The sequence below is a fragment of the Podarcis muralis genome, chromosome 13 (genome assembly GCF_964188315.1).
Source record: "Podarcis muralis chromosome 13, rPodMur119.hap1.1, whole genome shotgun sequence".
Taxonomy (NCBI): domain Eukaryota; kingdom Metazoa; phylum Chordata; class Lepidosauria; order Squamata; family Lacertidae; genus Podarcis; species Podarcis muralis.
In genome coordinates, this window is record NC_135667.1 from 13,884,784 (window position 1) to 13,900,229 (window position 15,446).

At 49.5% G+C, this 15,446-nt stretch overlaps 1 protein-coding gene across 1 annotated transcript; it reads right to left on the reverse strand.

The window, feature by feature from the left end:
- Positions 1 to 1,349: 1,349 nt before the first annotated feature.
- On the reverse strand, positions 1,350 to 8,628 carry KLHL33 (kelch like family member 33). Its single transcript, XM_028703185.2, has 5 exons — positions 8,555 to 8,628; positions 5,094 to 5,642; positions 3,984 to 4,932; positions 3,018 to 3,188; positions 1,350 to 2,379 (listed from the first exon to the last, which is right to left on the reverse strand). Exons 2-5 carry the CDS (start codon positions 5,617 to 5,619, stop codon positions 1,776 to 1,778), a joined length of 2,250 nt encoding a protein of 749 aa, XP_028559018.2. The 5' UTR covers positions 5,620 to 5,642; positions 8,555 to 8,628; the 3' UTR covers positions 1,350 to 1,775.
- Positions 8,629 to 15,446: the final 6,818 nt, after the last annotated feature.

The following is a 15,446-nucleotide window of genomic DNA, read 5'->3' on the forward strand; positions in this document are numbered from 1 at the left end:
GCTTTAAATGTATAGCAGAGGGTGGCCCTTTAGCAGATGTTTGATATGCATGAATCAGCAGGTTAAGGTTTCCACCAGCAGGAACGCAAGCATTGTCTGCAGACTGCCTTTAAAGCTGCAGTGGCCCTTTTGAAGATCTGGCAAGGGCCTTGCAATAGCATTAAAAATCCAGGAATAAAAGCCGGCAACCCCAACAGGGAAAGTGAAGTAATGTGCCTTAAGAGCAGGATTAATCACAGCCGTATTTTTTAAAACAAGCAAAACACCGCCTAGGATAACATGTGTTATAAGCTAAATAGTGGGCAGCTTAATTGTTGTGTACACATCATTTTGTAACTCATCGCTTAATAGAGAAGCTCTTGCATTGAACCCTATCTAGCACAGAGGGTGGTGAGCTTTTCTCAGAGGGTGGGCTGCATTCTCTTCTGAGGGGGCAGCAGTAGGCAGGGTCTAAGTGGGTGCGGCATCGAATCTAAATATTACCCTCTTTCTCCTCCAGGCAGTCAAGCAAGGGGTGTTAACAGAGTTCAAGGCCTGCCAGTCGAAAAGATTCCACCCCAATCAAGGCTGAAGAATTCAACTCTTCCTTCTGATAACTTCATCACATTGAAGGAAGTGGGGGAAACCCCACCCTCGCCCACAGCATTTTGCCTCTCTGCTTGTTCCTCACAGAAATGCTTGCCTTTTCTGCACAACAGGCAGAAACTCAACAGATGCAGCTTTAACCAAGCATAGTGGAAATGCAGTGGTGGTTTAAAAACAACACTGCTGCCGTTTGGTTTTTGCTTGGTGTGGTTCCATTAGAAACACCAGGCTGGTTCACACAAGTCATGGTTATTTCTTGGTAACTGCAGCATCAAACGGTATTAACACCTCAGGCAGAATTCTCACATTGCCTCCCTTGCAGTGTTTTTTCAAGCGAGCCATGTCTATCGCATCGAATCATAGGACAGTACAGTGGTACCTCAGGTTAAGAACTTAATTCGTTCTGGAGGTCTGTTCTTAACCTGAAACTGTTAACCTGAAGCACCACTTTAGATAATGGGGCCTCCCGTTGCTGCTGCGCCACCACCACGCAATTTCTGTTCTCATCCTGAAGCAAAGTTCTTAACCTGAGGTACTATTTCTGGGTTAGCAGAGTCTGTAACCTGAAGCGTCTGTAACCCGAGGTACCACTGTAGAGTTGGAAGGACCTTGAGGGTCCTCTAGTCCCTGAAGTATACAGCAGGGGTGTGGAAATGAGGTATTGCCAACCTTTTGGGGACCATGAGGCAGGTGAGATGACTCAAAATGGCTGCCACATCACCTACACCAGCCACCGTCACAGTCACTCTGAGAGGGAAGCTCAGTTCAGAACAGAGGTTGGGTGTCAAGTCTCAGCATCCAATGAAATGTGAGCACATTTAAGGGGTGCGTTCAATGTAGGAGAAGCTCAGCCACAAGTTGAGCAGGAAGACAGAACTTTGTGTTGTTCCTTGTTGGGGTTTTTTTGAGGGGATAATCACTGGGACTTTTTGCAAGCATTATAGAAGGTGGGTACCCTGGCAACCATTAGCGGTCCTTTTAGGCTACGGCTCTTATAATCCTCAACACCTGGCCATGCTGGCTACTGTTAATGGGAGCCGGAGTCCAGTTAATGTGCAAAGGACTGCCAGCTCCCCCTGTCCCTGATGCATAAGCACAGAGAAATCACGCATGCATGTGCGAACCATTCCTAGAGTTTCTGCCCCTATTAAAGCTGTGCAGCTGATTCCACAGAAAACCGGGGAGGCGTCTCAGGAGTACTGATACGGCAACTCTGTCGAAGAATCAGCAGGGATCTCTACACTAGCCGTATCTAAGGGCGAAGGCTGTTTGCTCCTCAGAGAAGGAGGAACTTCTAAGATGCAGGCCCTGAGGTCTGCGTAAGCCTGAGGCAGCGTCCCGACGCTGACCCAGCGGTCATGGGTCGGGTTGTAGCAGTGGATCAGGTGGGTGTCGCGATAGGTGTTGTGGCTGTAGCCTCCCATGATGTAGAGCTCTCCGTCCAAGACGGCGGAGGCGGCGATGACGTGGGCCTGTGGCAGAGGGGCAAGAGCGGCCCACACGTCCAGGCCCGGGCTGTACACTTCGCAGGCCAGCTGGTCGGCGTAGCCCCCGTGTCCATCCCGCCATCGCAGGCCTCCCGCCACGTAGAGGTGCCCACCCATAGCTTCCATGTTGTGGCCTGCGCGCTCCTCTCGCATCATGGCCAGCGGGATGGGCGCTGCGCCCGGACGGTACTGGATCAGGGAGGACTGGCAGCGGCACGAGCCATCACTGCCCCCAGAGACGTAGATGACTCCGTCCAGGATGCAGGCTGCATGGCCACAGAGCGGAGCGGGCAGAGGTTCACACGGCCTAGTGGGAAGGAACAGGGAGGAAATGTATATTATTCACACAACACATAGTTAAACCATGGCATTCATAATGGCAAGAGGTGGTCCCCCGACCACAGCAACAATAGGAGCATCACAGGGCCAGCCCTTTCCTCAGAAACAGTCAGTTCCCCAAAGCGTGTTGGAATATGAAGGTCTTCATCGGCTGGCGGAAGAACACAAGGAGGGAGCCAGTCTAACTTCTCTAGGAAACTACAATTCGCAGGGTTTCTTAGGGTAAGCCACAACTGTGTAAAGTGATGTGATGCCACTTTAAAAGTGTATCCTAAGTTTCTAGCATCTGTACAACCTGAAAATTAAGGCAAAATGTACAGGCACTATTGTTGTCATTTTTTGTGCTCCTGAGAAACTTGTGCTCCAATATTTTACTTTGTCACTCTCTCACACCCCCCCCAATCATTTGTTACCTGGGTCCCACCTCAGTCTTTTACTCCCCGGGTTAAAATTTATCCAGTTCCTTCACTCTTGGACTTGTTTTCCTGATGGTTACCCTCCTCTGAACCCGTTCCATGTGTCTATATGCAGATGAAAACGCTGCGCCCGATACTGGACTCCAGGTGAGGTTTGACAAAGGCCCCTCCCCAACGCACAATTCCTCACCTCCAGGCATTGGTCTGGGGGTCATAGCACTCCACTGTATCCAGGCAGTAGGCGTCGTTGGAGCTGCCTCCCAGGGCATAGAAAAGGCCATCCTGGTAGAGCACCTGGAAATAGCTCCGGTGACTTGTCATGTCGGCCAACCGCTCCCAACTCCCACAGAGAGGGTCGAACCTGCAAGAGGGGAGTGTCAGGGAACAAAGGTGGAGCTTGGAAGCAACCCCACATCCCCGCAACTCTGAATCTGTTCCTAAAATTAAAGGTTCAGAAGCATCCCTCATTATGTTGTCTGTCCTTCAAATCTTTCCACCTTTTCCACAGTGGCTTTAGAACATCCATGTCAAATTTCTGGAGAGCCAGATGCTGCCAAAGGCAACATGTCCCTTCCTGTTTGAGGAGCCTGATCAGAGAGCAATGGATTGCTAGAAGGGCAGCACACCAACAATCTATTTTTCATTCTCTCGAGCCAGTCAGTCACTAACATCCAGGGCATATGTTACTGGAACCCAGGGATGGGCCAAAACCTAATGGGGCTGGTGGTGGTGGTGGAAGCTGCAGCCAATCAGGACTGAGACTCAAGGGGATCTTCTAATCTTTCTCACTGCCTGTGTACCAGGCTTTGATTGGCTCCCAGCCCTGATTGGCTAGAGAGCCCTATAAAACTCTGCAGGTCAGGCCAGCACCAGTTATGGACATTCTGACTGCTGCACGCCTTCTCTGACATCTGCTTTCCCCCCCACCCCTCTTTCACCCCCTTATCACCCTGTTCAATAGACTACTTTTCCAAACATCCACCTCCACTCTGGCCTACGCAACTGTACTGATGATCTCCCAGCTGAAATACTGATTCTGAAGACCTGTTTATCCTTCCCATGCCCCACCCACAACTCTTCTCACATCGCGGAACTTGCCACCTGGTTCTTTCCCTCTCACCCACTCTAATTCCAAAGGCAAGAATCCTCGTCTCACTTGAACACTGAGCACATGGTGTCCCTGGTTCCATAGTAGTCCTTTCCCCCAAAGATGTACATCACGTTGTCCTTGACTGCCACAGCATGCCGGAAGCGTGCCCCCTCTGGGAGCTCCCCAAGACGACGCCACTCAACCTGCTTGACCAATCCGATGCTGCTAATGAACCGGTGGGCGAACCATAAGTCCCGGCTAGGGCTGCGAGTGGCCATATTCTTTGCCAGAGTATCTCCTCCGCTGATGGCGATCACCTTCTCTGGGTACCTCACCCGGCAAGGGAGTTGCTCCAGCTTGGAAGGGCCTGGCGGGATGCTAGCTAAGGACTCGACCATGAGGCTATAGAGCCGGCCTGGGGAAGCCATCATTTCTACCGCGCGAACCTGTTTGAGCTCCCGGGTGGACATCAGAGGGAACCTGATGCAACGTATGATTTGCTCTGCACGGTCCATCCGTCCTTCCCGGTCAGCTTCCAGCCATCGGACGGCTCCTTGGAAGGCCTCCAATTCATTGAGGATATAGAGGGCATCAGAGCTGAGGAAGTGCACAAGCTGGCTGGCCGGAAGGTCCAGGAACTTGGGCGTCCTCGTGACGTGAGCAAAGTTCCTCAGCACAAAGTTCTCGGCGGCGCTTTCTAGATCATGAAGGCCGTAGGCACGTGCGAAAGAGAGGACATCCAAGCTGGATTCGGGAGTCAGCTTGTGGCGGAAAAAATCCAGGCAGAGTTCCAAGATGCCGGAGACCTGATACTGGAGGGCAGCCTGGGCAGCATCAAAGAGGTTGTCCCATCCGCCTGCCAGCGTTCCCGAGTAGACGAAGGAGATGACCAGGCCCAGATCAGTTGAGGTGAAGCGTGTGCAGAGAGGGGCGTCCGCCTGGCGGGATTCCTTCATGCCGCTGGTGAACATGCCGTGGAAGAACTCGCAGCCGCAGGCCAAGGCTAGTCGGTGAACTGGAAGGAGGGAAGATGAGATCAGGGGACCCAACAGCCATATCTCAGTTAGGAACCTATAGTCCCCAACCCAAAACATCTAGCCTTCCCATTCCATCCCACCTCACTGATCCCTTTCCTATCAGTATGTGGGGCTTCCCCTCAAGCTCTGCCTTGTTCACCTTGATAGATATCTTCCTCAGCTTTAAGCTCCAGGTCCCAGCCGATGCCTTTCTCATAAAGCTCTTCCAGGCCCCGCAGTGTCTCCCATTTCTCATCCTCTGGACTCAGCCTGTCCTCTGCCTCTATCCCAATCAACACTGCCTTGCAAATCTCGGCCACGCGAGGGACGCCCAGGGCCTCTGCGGCATCCAAGATCTCCCCAGCCTTCTCCGGTGTGGCCTCCAGCTCCCCAGTGTAGGCAAAATTCAAGATGGCCTCCCAGCCGCATGGTGTGGTCATGCCATCCAGCTCCACCGTGCCGTGCTCCCCACATTCCAAGCGTTGCCGGAAGACCGAGCTCACTGCAGCAAGGATAGCACTGTGGGTGTCGTAGTCCCTTAGGCCCAGGGTGACAACCACGTCCACGAGATGGCGCTGTTCTCTCAGCTGCTGAGCCACAGCAAAGAACCCATCGGCGTGGCCCTCATTCCGCAGCTCCAGCTGCTGCCCCACAGCGCCCTCTGAGGGGCTGCCGGTGCATGACATCGCCTCTTGAAAAGAAGACTGACCTGTGGGAAGAGAAGGAATGGAAATCATAAGGCAATGCAGCACCGGGGAATCAGAGAACTGCAGAGGGCAAGGGACCCTCGAGGGTCATCCAGTCCAGCCCCCTGCAATGCAGGGATCTCAGCTAGAGTATCCATGACAGGTGGCCATCCAACCTCCAATGAAGGAGAGGCCACCACACCACCTTCTGAGGGAGTCCGATCCAAGCCATGGGCTTTGTGTTGCAAGAAAGGAGAACTTTCTGAAGGTGAAGGAAAGCCGTAGAACTGGAGACGGAGATGCACAGCTGCATCCCAAAACACGCCCTCAAGTAACCCAAATTTAAAACACTACCACAGTCCACACCGCAATTGCTTGTGTGGTGACAGAGCTTCTTTTCCCGACAGCTGCGACCATGATAATATCTCACACCAAAAAATAATAAAGATTTCCAGTGTAAAATATTCTAAAATAGTTGTCTAAGGCTGTGTACACACCATGCATTAAAAGAACATTCCTCTCAAAGAATCCTGGGAATTGTAGTTTACCCCCTCACGGAGCTACAGTTCCCAGTGCCCTTAACTGTCCTGGGTCCTGCCCCCAAACAGAGGCTCTTACTTGCCTATAAGTTCAGAGAAATAATAGCAGCAGACACTAGACTCGGGAGTCACGGTTCAGGAGTTCAAGAGCAAGCAAGAAATTCAGAAATGGACGGAAACTATTCTCCATGCTCCACCCACTAAGCTTTTAAAGAAGAGGTCAGCATGCTCACTTGCGAGACTCATTCATGTTGCGGCAAGGTCGGGGTTGCAAACGCACACTCCAGGTGGGTGAGTCGGATCCCATTTGCAAAGGCAGCGCCTGGTTTTTAGGTAGCAAAACCAAACCCTCCCATTCATTCACTCTCACCTCTGGTTCCATCTCCCCACTTGGCTTCTTCAAGCCTTTCCCTACCTCCATGGAGGTTCTGGGCTCTGCAGGAAAATCAGTTCCCTGTACTGATTGTTAAAGCACTCTGGGAATTGTGGCTCTGGGAAGCATATAGGGCTCTCCTAACAAACTGTCAACACACTTAACAAGCCACATCTCCCAGGATTCTGTGGGGACGACGACAGGGAAGCCATGACTGTCTAAAGTGATGCCATTGGGCTTTATATCATAGGCGCCAAGTTGCACCCAACATTGTGGGGGCCCATTGCACATGCATGACGTCACACATGTGGCACACACACACCCCAACCTGGCCAGGCTGACTCAGCCCACCATCCCTCACCGACCCACTACCAGCTGCCTTAGCTTTGTGAAAGGAATGTGCAGAACATAGATGCTTAGCCCCATGCGTCCCTTTGACGATCCTCAAAAGGACACGACAGGGCCAAGCATCTTCATCCTGGCATGTCCTTTTGAGGATTTCCATGGGATTTGGGGGGACGGATCCCAAATCTTCTTAAATATATTGGGAGGAGACCCACGGCTCCGGTAAATGGCACCCCTGCTTTATATCTATGGTGTGAATGTGTCCCGTGTCTCCTCACTGAGACATTTTGCTGCCTGAGGTGAAGGATAAAATGGCGTCTGTACTGTTCCATGTGGAGAATCTAATTGAACTGGCACAACTGACTACTATTTCAATATTGGCAAAACCGGTATTCTCCACTGCACCTGAGGCAACAAGCTACTAATGGAGAAGCAGGCCTGCCTCACAGCTTTGTTCTCTAATAGAAAACTACAGCCAGGAGCCTTTAAAGCCCTAAACAACCTCGGTCCTGTATACCTGAAGGAGCGTCTCCACCCCCATTGTTCAGCCTGGACACTGAGATCCAGTGCCGAGGGCCTTCTGGCAGTTCCCTTCTTGGTAGTGGCACCCGCCCTGTGGAACGCCCTCTCACCAGATGTCCAAGAGAAAAACAACTACAGTACCAGACTTTTAGAAGACACCTGAAGGCAGCCCTGTTTAGGGAAGCTTTTAATGTTTAATAGGTTATTGTACTTTAGTGTTCTGTTGGAAGCCACCCAGAGTGGCTGGGGAAACCCAGCCAGATGGGCAGGGTATAAATAAATTATTATTATTATTATTATTATTATTATTATTATTATTATTATTAAACTGCTGAGCCCCCTGAAACCCATCCTTGAACCTAAGGTGGTTGCCTCCCAACACAGTGTTGTGGACCAAAGCTGCCTCAGTGGAAAACTGAATCTATTTTGACACCAGTAACATGGCAGGATCGTCCATTTCTCTCAATCACCATGTGTCTCTCTCCCAAATGAGAAGAATGGCTGGAAAAGGAAGGGGAAACTAGCCCTGCTGCCAGCTTGCCTTCTAGCACCCTCATTTTCCCTGTAGTTAACATTGGAAAACCTTTGGCGGTGTGGGTGGGTGGGTGTTATATAGATGGTGCATAAAAAGCATGTGTGCTTTAATTACAGCTGCAAAGAGTGTGCATGTTGTACTTGCATGATGTGTGTGTGATCCGAATTGGAGAACATGCAGTGAAGCTGTGTGCAAATTTCTTGGAAGCCAGAGTGATCACAATGTTCTAGCCAGCGCGGCATTTTTGTGGTGTCTCCTCAGGGACATACCTGTGTTGCTGTAATGTGTTGTGCATGCATGAGTGTGTTGTATGACTCAGTTTGCGATGAGGAGGGCTGGATGTCCGTTTGTGTTGTGCTTTCGCACCTGGTACATTCTTAGAAAACTGCCGTAGGCGCTTAAGTTGCAAAACCTTAGGCTGAGATGCGGTTAAGACACCTGCCTTTCTTGAGAGCTTAATTGGGGAAAAGGCAGCGTGCATATATCCAAATCCCATAGGACAGTCCACCCCCCACAGCTAACCCTCCCCCTCGCCCCACAATAAAGCTCTTCCTAAATACTCCCGGCATTGCTGAGTTGCTCAGTAACTGCCCTGCGGGGTCCCAAACTCAAGTCTCTCACCTGTTGGGCCTGTTCAGACTGGGGGGCTTTCCTTAGCCTAATGAAGAACCTGTAGCTGGAGTGTTGACCTCTGGGGAATTTGGCCCACGTGGAAACTGGTGAGGTTAATTATAGCCCGGCCTGAGCTACTGAAGGAGGAGAGGGCAGGCAGAAGTCAAAGCCAGATGTAACTGGTCCAAGGAACCGAAAAATTCAGGCTGAATCATTCAAGTTTTTTTTTCCTTTCCCCTTTTACAGCACCTTGAACATTGCTGGGAATGTTTACGTCGCTAAAAAGCTAGAGATTATGGAATGTGGGGCTGGAAAAGACAGGAAGCTTTTTATATGTGGCATTTTTCCAGGGTCTGAGGATGACCTTTAAAGCATATCTTTGTCCCCTACAAAGAAACTTGGGGACTGTAGTTTGTTAAGGGTGCTGGGAATTATAGGTCTGTGAAGAATAAACTTTTTTTTTTTTTGGTGGTGGTGGCAGGGTGTGTGTGTGGATATGCTTTGAATGCTCTTCTACAGACTGGTGGGCATGCAGCCATGAATAATATCCTCCTTTTCTCCTATATTCAGAGATCATGGAATTTTAAGTAAGGTGATAGGGGCAATGATCTTCAGGGGTCTCTTCAAGTTCTGTGTTTCTATGTGACTGGAGAGCTCAGCCTCTGGAAAACGTGAGGAAGGAGCAGAGTACGATGGAGGCGGCTGAGCTGGGGACAGAAATGTGCCCAGGTTCTGGCCTGAGATCTGGGAACGGAATGAGAAATAAGTATGGGCGTGCCCTCTTTAGGACAGGGCTACACCTCTGGAAAAGGGCTCTTTAATCTCCTCTTCGCCAGCTTCATTTGCATCATAGGGGAATTCCCTCAACAGTCTCGGAAAACTTTTTGTCCGGACTGGTTTTTCCAATGGGCCATAAAGAGAACAAGGGGATTTGCATGGGGGTGGGGGCAGAAACACCTAGAGCATGAGTAGGCAAACTAAGGCCCGGGGGCCGGATCCGGCCCAATCACCTTCTCAATCCGGCCTGCGAACAGTCCGGGAATCAGCGTGTTTTTACATGAGTAGAATGTGTCCTTTTATTTAAAATGCATCTCTGGGTTATTTGTGGGGCATAGGAATTCGTTCATTTATTTCCTCAAAATATAGTCCAGCCCCCCACAAGGTCTGAGGGACAGTGGACTGACCCGCTGCTGAAAAAGTTTGCTGACCCCTGACCTGGAGTATAAACGCAGAGAGGAACTGAGATGAGTTGGGGGAGAGAAGGCAGGTGGAAAGAGGAGCACTTCGTTTTTTATTGCTTTCAAATAAAGTTAACAAATAAGTTAACGAAGATACTTACGTATAAAGTGGTACCTCGGGTTAAGAACTTAATTCGTTCTGGAGGTCCGTTCTTAACCTGAAACTGTTCTTAACCTGAAGCACCACTTTAGCTAATGGGGCCTCCCGCTGCCGCCACGTGATTTCTGTTCTCATCCTGAAGCAAAGTTCTTAACCCGAGGTATTATTTCTGGGTTAGCAGAGTCTGTAAACCGAAGCGTATGTAACTCAACGTACCACTGTATATGGAACTTGCTCCCCCAGGAGGCAAGTCAGGGCCACCAACTGGGATGGCTTTAAAAGAGGATTGCATAAATTCGTGGAGGAGATCAGTGATTACTAGCTATGATAGCCATGCTGTGCCCTCTGCAGTTGCCCTCTGCATCTGGCTGGCTGCAGTGAGAACAAGATGCTGGACTAGATGGGCCATTGGCCTGATCCTGCAGGCTCTTCTTAAATTCTTATGCATGCACGTGCGCGCGCACACACACACGTGGATGTAGGTGTAAGTGTATACTTCTGGTAAAATTAGTGTGGGGGGGTGGAGAGAATTATCTGGGGTAAAACACATATCAGTGCAAAATAAAAACAGGAACCAGTGTAAGTTCTGGTGAATTACAGGCTTTACAAAACTGGAAAAGGGTTAGCACTAGCAGTCATCTCCAATATATTTTAAGGAGGTAAAGAACTACAAAACTTTTAGAAGACATCTGAAGGCAGCCCCATATTGGGAAGTTTTTAATGTTTGACATTATGTTTTTATTTGTACTGGAAGGTGCCCAGAAACTCAGCCAGATGGGCAGGGCATTATTATTATTATTATTATTATTATTATTATTATTATTATTATTAAACAGGGCTCATTCTTTTCCTTCTTACATTATCCCAAAGTGTCCTGCTTGAAGTTACAGACTCCCATATACTTCATATACCCCTTTGTTTCTCCTCCCACCCCTCCAGTACTTGGCATAAAGTATCCTTGTTGCTACAAACCATACGCAATAATGGTTCTTATAATAAAGGCTCTTTCATCTTTTGGAACAGCGTCTCTCAAGTATGTTAATGAAAACAATTTGGGTTGAGGACATCATCTGCGTTCCAAAAAAAATTGGATGTCCCTTACAATACCTTGCCCAATACTTCCTTGTGACACACAGCTGGCACACCAGCGAAGGGACAAGTCCATCAGCATTTCTGAAAACATTGCACTGCAGACGGGCCGCGGGACAGTTTGTTCTTTGCAGATGGCCTCGTTTTCTTCTCTCCAATGCTACAGCCACGTAGGTCAGAATTAAAACTCGGCTCCTTCAACATTCCAGTGACTCATTACCACACACACACAAAACGTGGGGCAGAGGGGGAAAGTGGCATGTCTAAGGAGGAGGTGGGCATTGTCAGGTTTATACCTGCTCTGTGGCATAGCTTGAAAGCTTTCTCAGGGCAGAACTGTTTACCCATTAACATGCACATTTGGTGCAGTTTTCTGGGAACACAGAAGGAGTAGAAGATATGTGAGGTTTCGGCACTTTTCTTCTGGATCACAAACTTTCAGCATTTCCCCATTAATTCTGGCTGCATACATGAACATGGTTTCCTTCAAAGAAGCCTGTGGGTTGCTAAGGGTGAAGGGAAATGTAGCTCTGCCAGGGCTAAACTACAACTCCCAGGATTCTTGGGGGTTCTTTAAATATATGTAGCCTTTTATTGTTGGCTATACCGCCTCCTGAAACAGCACTGTGGGTTTTAAACTCTCTGACACACAACGAAGAATTAAACCAGAGGTCAGCAAACTTTTTCAGCAGGGGGCTGGTCCACTGTCCTTCGGACCTTGTGGGGGGGCCGGACTATACGTTGCCATGATTATGACCCACATTTTTGGCAAAAACCCTTATTGTCACCAACCCCAATGTTGCCCAAATGTGATTTTTTTTGGGGGGGGGTGTTCCCTCATACATCCACACTGCTTCCTTTGTGTTTTATGCATTGACAGTTATTGTGTTTCTCGTAAGGCGGGGTGGGGGGCTGAGGTAAGTGTGCCATTCCTGTCAGCCCTGGAGAACGTGTGCACATGTGTGGGTGAAGGGAAAAGCCATTGGCCATGCTAAGTCAAGCCGGCACCGCTCAAGCAAAAATGTTCTTTTCTCTGTGTGAGGGAAGATGAGGCAGCAGCGGCTATTTACCTTTCCATGGCTCGCACCGTGTAGCTAACAAGTGGCCTCCCCAGCAGAGCGCAGAACTGCTTTGGAGTGCAGCTGCCCAGGCGCTCCCCACTTCCTCTGGCGGGGAGCACTGCCACCACAGATACCGGCGAGCATTGCTCCTGAGGCGGCTTTAAGCCCCTGCTGCCGCAACTGCCCTTCCTGAGGTCAGTCACCGGCAGCTCCATGGTGGAAATCCGAACTGTGGCTCCTTTTCCCTCTTCCCCACCCTGGAAGAAAAGATTGATGTGCACGACAGATGGAGAAGGGGCTTGTCTTGAGCAGCTGCCCACCTCACTTTTGACCCCCAAGCCTGGCTGCCTGGATTGCTGGACCACCCATGGGCTGGATCTAGAAGGCAATTGGGCCTGATCTGGCCCGTGGGCTTTAGTTTGCTGACCCATAAATTAAACAGTATCCTGTACTCCCTATTTTGCAGGCAGAGTAATGCGCTCCCCTCAAGATGTTGTTGGACTACAGTTCCCATCATCCCTGACCGCTGGCCGTGCTGTGAGGAGCCAGTGTGGTGCAGGGCTTAGAGTGCTGGATATGGGGACCTGGAAGACTATGGTTCAAATGCGGTCTGATGCATTTTTAATCTTTTGCTGGAAGCTGCCCAGAGTGGCTGGGAAAACCCAGCCAGATGGGCGGGGTATAAATAATAAATTATTATTATATAATTAAATTCAAATGCCAACACAGCCACGAAGCTCACTGGGTGACCTCAGCCTATCCTGCCTGCCAGAGGCCTTACAAATGTGGAACCCAAAGGAGTGCCAATTCCATCAACCGAAGCAGTTGAGAGAGGACACGTGTGGTGGTAAGGCAATCTGGCTGGCAAACTGGTCCTAAATTTCTACACAGATCTGCAACAGTTTAAGGACACATTCCGGCTAGGTGAAACTACTCAGGATAGGAGGTCTGGGGAGACTTCTGAGGGCTAGACAGAGAGGCCAGAGGGGGGTAAAATTGTATATGGCTCCTGCACCAGCCCATTCTTGATGTAGAAGGTCGCTGGTTCAATCCCTGGCATCTCATGACATGGCTGGGAACATCGCCTGTCTGAAAAACCCTGGAGAGCTGCTGCCAGTCAGTGTAGGCAATGCTGAGCTACATAGACCAATTCCCTGACTCAGTACAAGGCCTGTTTCCTATGTCGACCCTGCGAGGGGAAGAAACAGCAGCCCCCACATCTTCTCTTATTCTGGACCAGTGGTATAAATTGGGTGTAGTAGCATGACTGGGGTCAGCCACAAGGAAGGGAGGAAGCCCTAATGAAGACATCTTACATAGGAGCTCCCCTAAATCTGAGGGTGCCTCTGCCAAATATTGAATGTTCTGCCCTGGACTCCAAGAGGAATTTCCCTTTTTGTTTTGTTTATGGAAGTACGAAATAGGATGCAACCCAGATCTCATCTGAACAGTTTGAAGCGTTTGGGGAAATTTTTATTGTTGTCATGCAGCCAATGGTTCTCTCTCATCTCCGTTTTACAGGTGAATTAATCACCTTTTATACCAGTCGCATTGGTCTTTGAAAGATGATTAGACAAACTCACAGAGGAGAGGGCTATCGATGGCTATTAGCCACGGCTGTGCTCTTTTGCCACAGCTGGAGGCAGCAGTGCTTCTGAATACCAGTTGCTGGAAACCACAGGAGGGGAGAGTGGTCTTGTGTTCAAAAACTGCTTGCGGGTTTCCCATGAGCCTCTGTTTGGCCACTGTGAAAAAAGGATGCTGGACTAGATGGGCCATTGGCCTGATCCAGCAGCCTTTGGGGAGGGGAAAGATTCCTGTAACCTTTGTTTATAGATACAGTGGTACCTCAGGTTACAGACACTTCAGGTTACATACACTTCAGGTTACAGACTCCGCTAACCCAGAAATAGTGCTTCAGGTTAAGAACTTTGCTTCAGGATGAGAACAGAAATTGTGCTCCGGCGGCACGGCGGCAGCAGAAGGCCCCATTAGCTTAAGTGGTGCTTCAGGTTAAGAACAGTTTCAGGTTAAGAACAGATCTCCGGAATGAATAAAGTACTTAACCTGAGGTACCACTGTATACTCTCGGGGAGCTCCCCTTTTGTTTTGGCTGCCCTCACAGAGAAATGTTTTTACAGCTTCCTCAACAACCCTCTAAGGCAGAGATTTCGCCTTTTGCACCTAACCAGTTTCAGCCGAAGGGGTGCCAGGGAGAGTGTGAGACTCATTATTTCATCAAAATATGTGTGTGGTTATTACCACAAAGCAAGTGCCGGTAACATGCTTTCCGCCTCCAGGGTGTGTGGAGTCACTCAGTTTACAGGTTGATCCCTACGCAGCCTGCCAAAAAGCTCTGAGCCTTCTGCAAGCTTCCTCCGGCCTAGACAACCTGAAGGGGTGTTGTAAGAGGTGAGCCTCAGGCGGGGCGAGAGTTTCGGTGCTGGTGCGTGGGCTTGTACATGCTGCATGTGTGCAAGAGCATGGCAAGGGGGCGGGGACATGGATTCTGCCCCAAGGATTAGGCCTCATCCCGTGGGTTTATCAGATGTGAATCACATCAGTCGGGAGCGCGTTCCTCTTTGCACTTGCGAGTTGGCGTGCAGCGCTGCAGGGAGGTGAACCGCCATCAAGTGTGTGGTCTGTGCGGTGTCTTTTGAGTGAGTAGAAGAGTGGATTTGGGGTTGACCTCCCGGTTGGTGTGTCACCAAGGCCTGTCCCTGTGCCTTGCAGCTGTGGAGAAAAGCTCTCCAGGTGCCACTTTTTTCGCCCACCTGCGACTGATGCAGTTCTACCTACAAGAGTGCTTTGAGAGTTCGACTTTAATGCTGTGCAGCAGGCAGAAATTTAACAGGTGAGCCTTATTTATTTCTTTGTTCCCATGCCATTGCATTCTTGTGCTGAATGTATTCCTGTCATGGAGGCACCTGACAAAGAATACATGGCAATCCTGAGGCAACATGGCCCAATGGAAAACAGAAACCCACAGGGCACCGGCTCCTTTAAAAGAGGGAATTTCAGTAGGTCGCATAGGAAGGGGCAAAGCTGTCTATTTTGGTTTCTTTCAGTTTCTCATTTTTCCAGTCTTCAGTTCACCACGTAAGTTTGCTTAACAAACAACAACAAAAAGTCATTTTAGTGTGAATTTCTCCTAACAGACACTATTGCATGCCGTTTTCCCTAATATACACACATCTGCAAACCAATGTCCCCATATATAACACATTTTTAAAGGTCATTTTCACCTAATGCATGGCTTTTGAGGCACACTTTTTACCCTGACATATTGCACACATTTACTTGGTTGGAGAACTGCATTGCAAAATTCAGAGAATTGCACCTTTCGAAATATACGGCTAGTCCAAATTTTTCGCAGGGAAAACCTGCTGAATCGGAACAGCTACCAATAGTTT

What these genes read in the sequence shown, in the direction of transcription:
- KLHL33 (XM_028703185.2), bottom strand. Translation starts at nt 5,619, where the DNA reads ATGTCATGCACCGGCAGCCCCTCAGAGGGCGCTGTGGGGCAGCAGCTG. An exon ending in TGAGGAAGATATCTATCAAG is followed by an intron (nt 4,933 to 5,093) that starts GTGAACAAGGCA and finishes CCCTCCTTCCAG; the next exon opens with TTCACCGACTAGCCTTGGCC. An exon ending in CCCCAGACCAATGCCTGGAG is followed by an intron (nt 2,380 to 3,017) that starts GTGAGGAATTGT and finishes CCTTCCCACTAG; the next exon opens with GCCGTGTGAACCTCTGCCCG.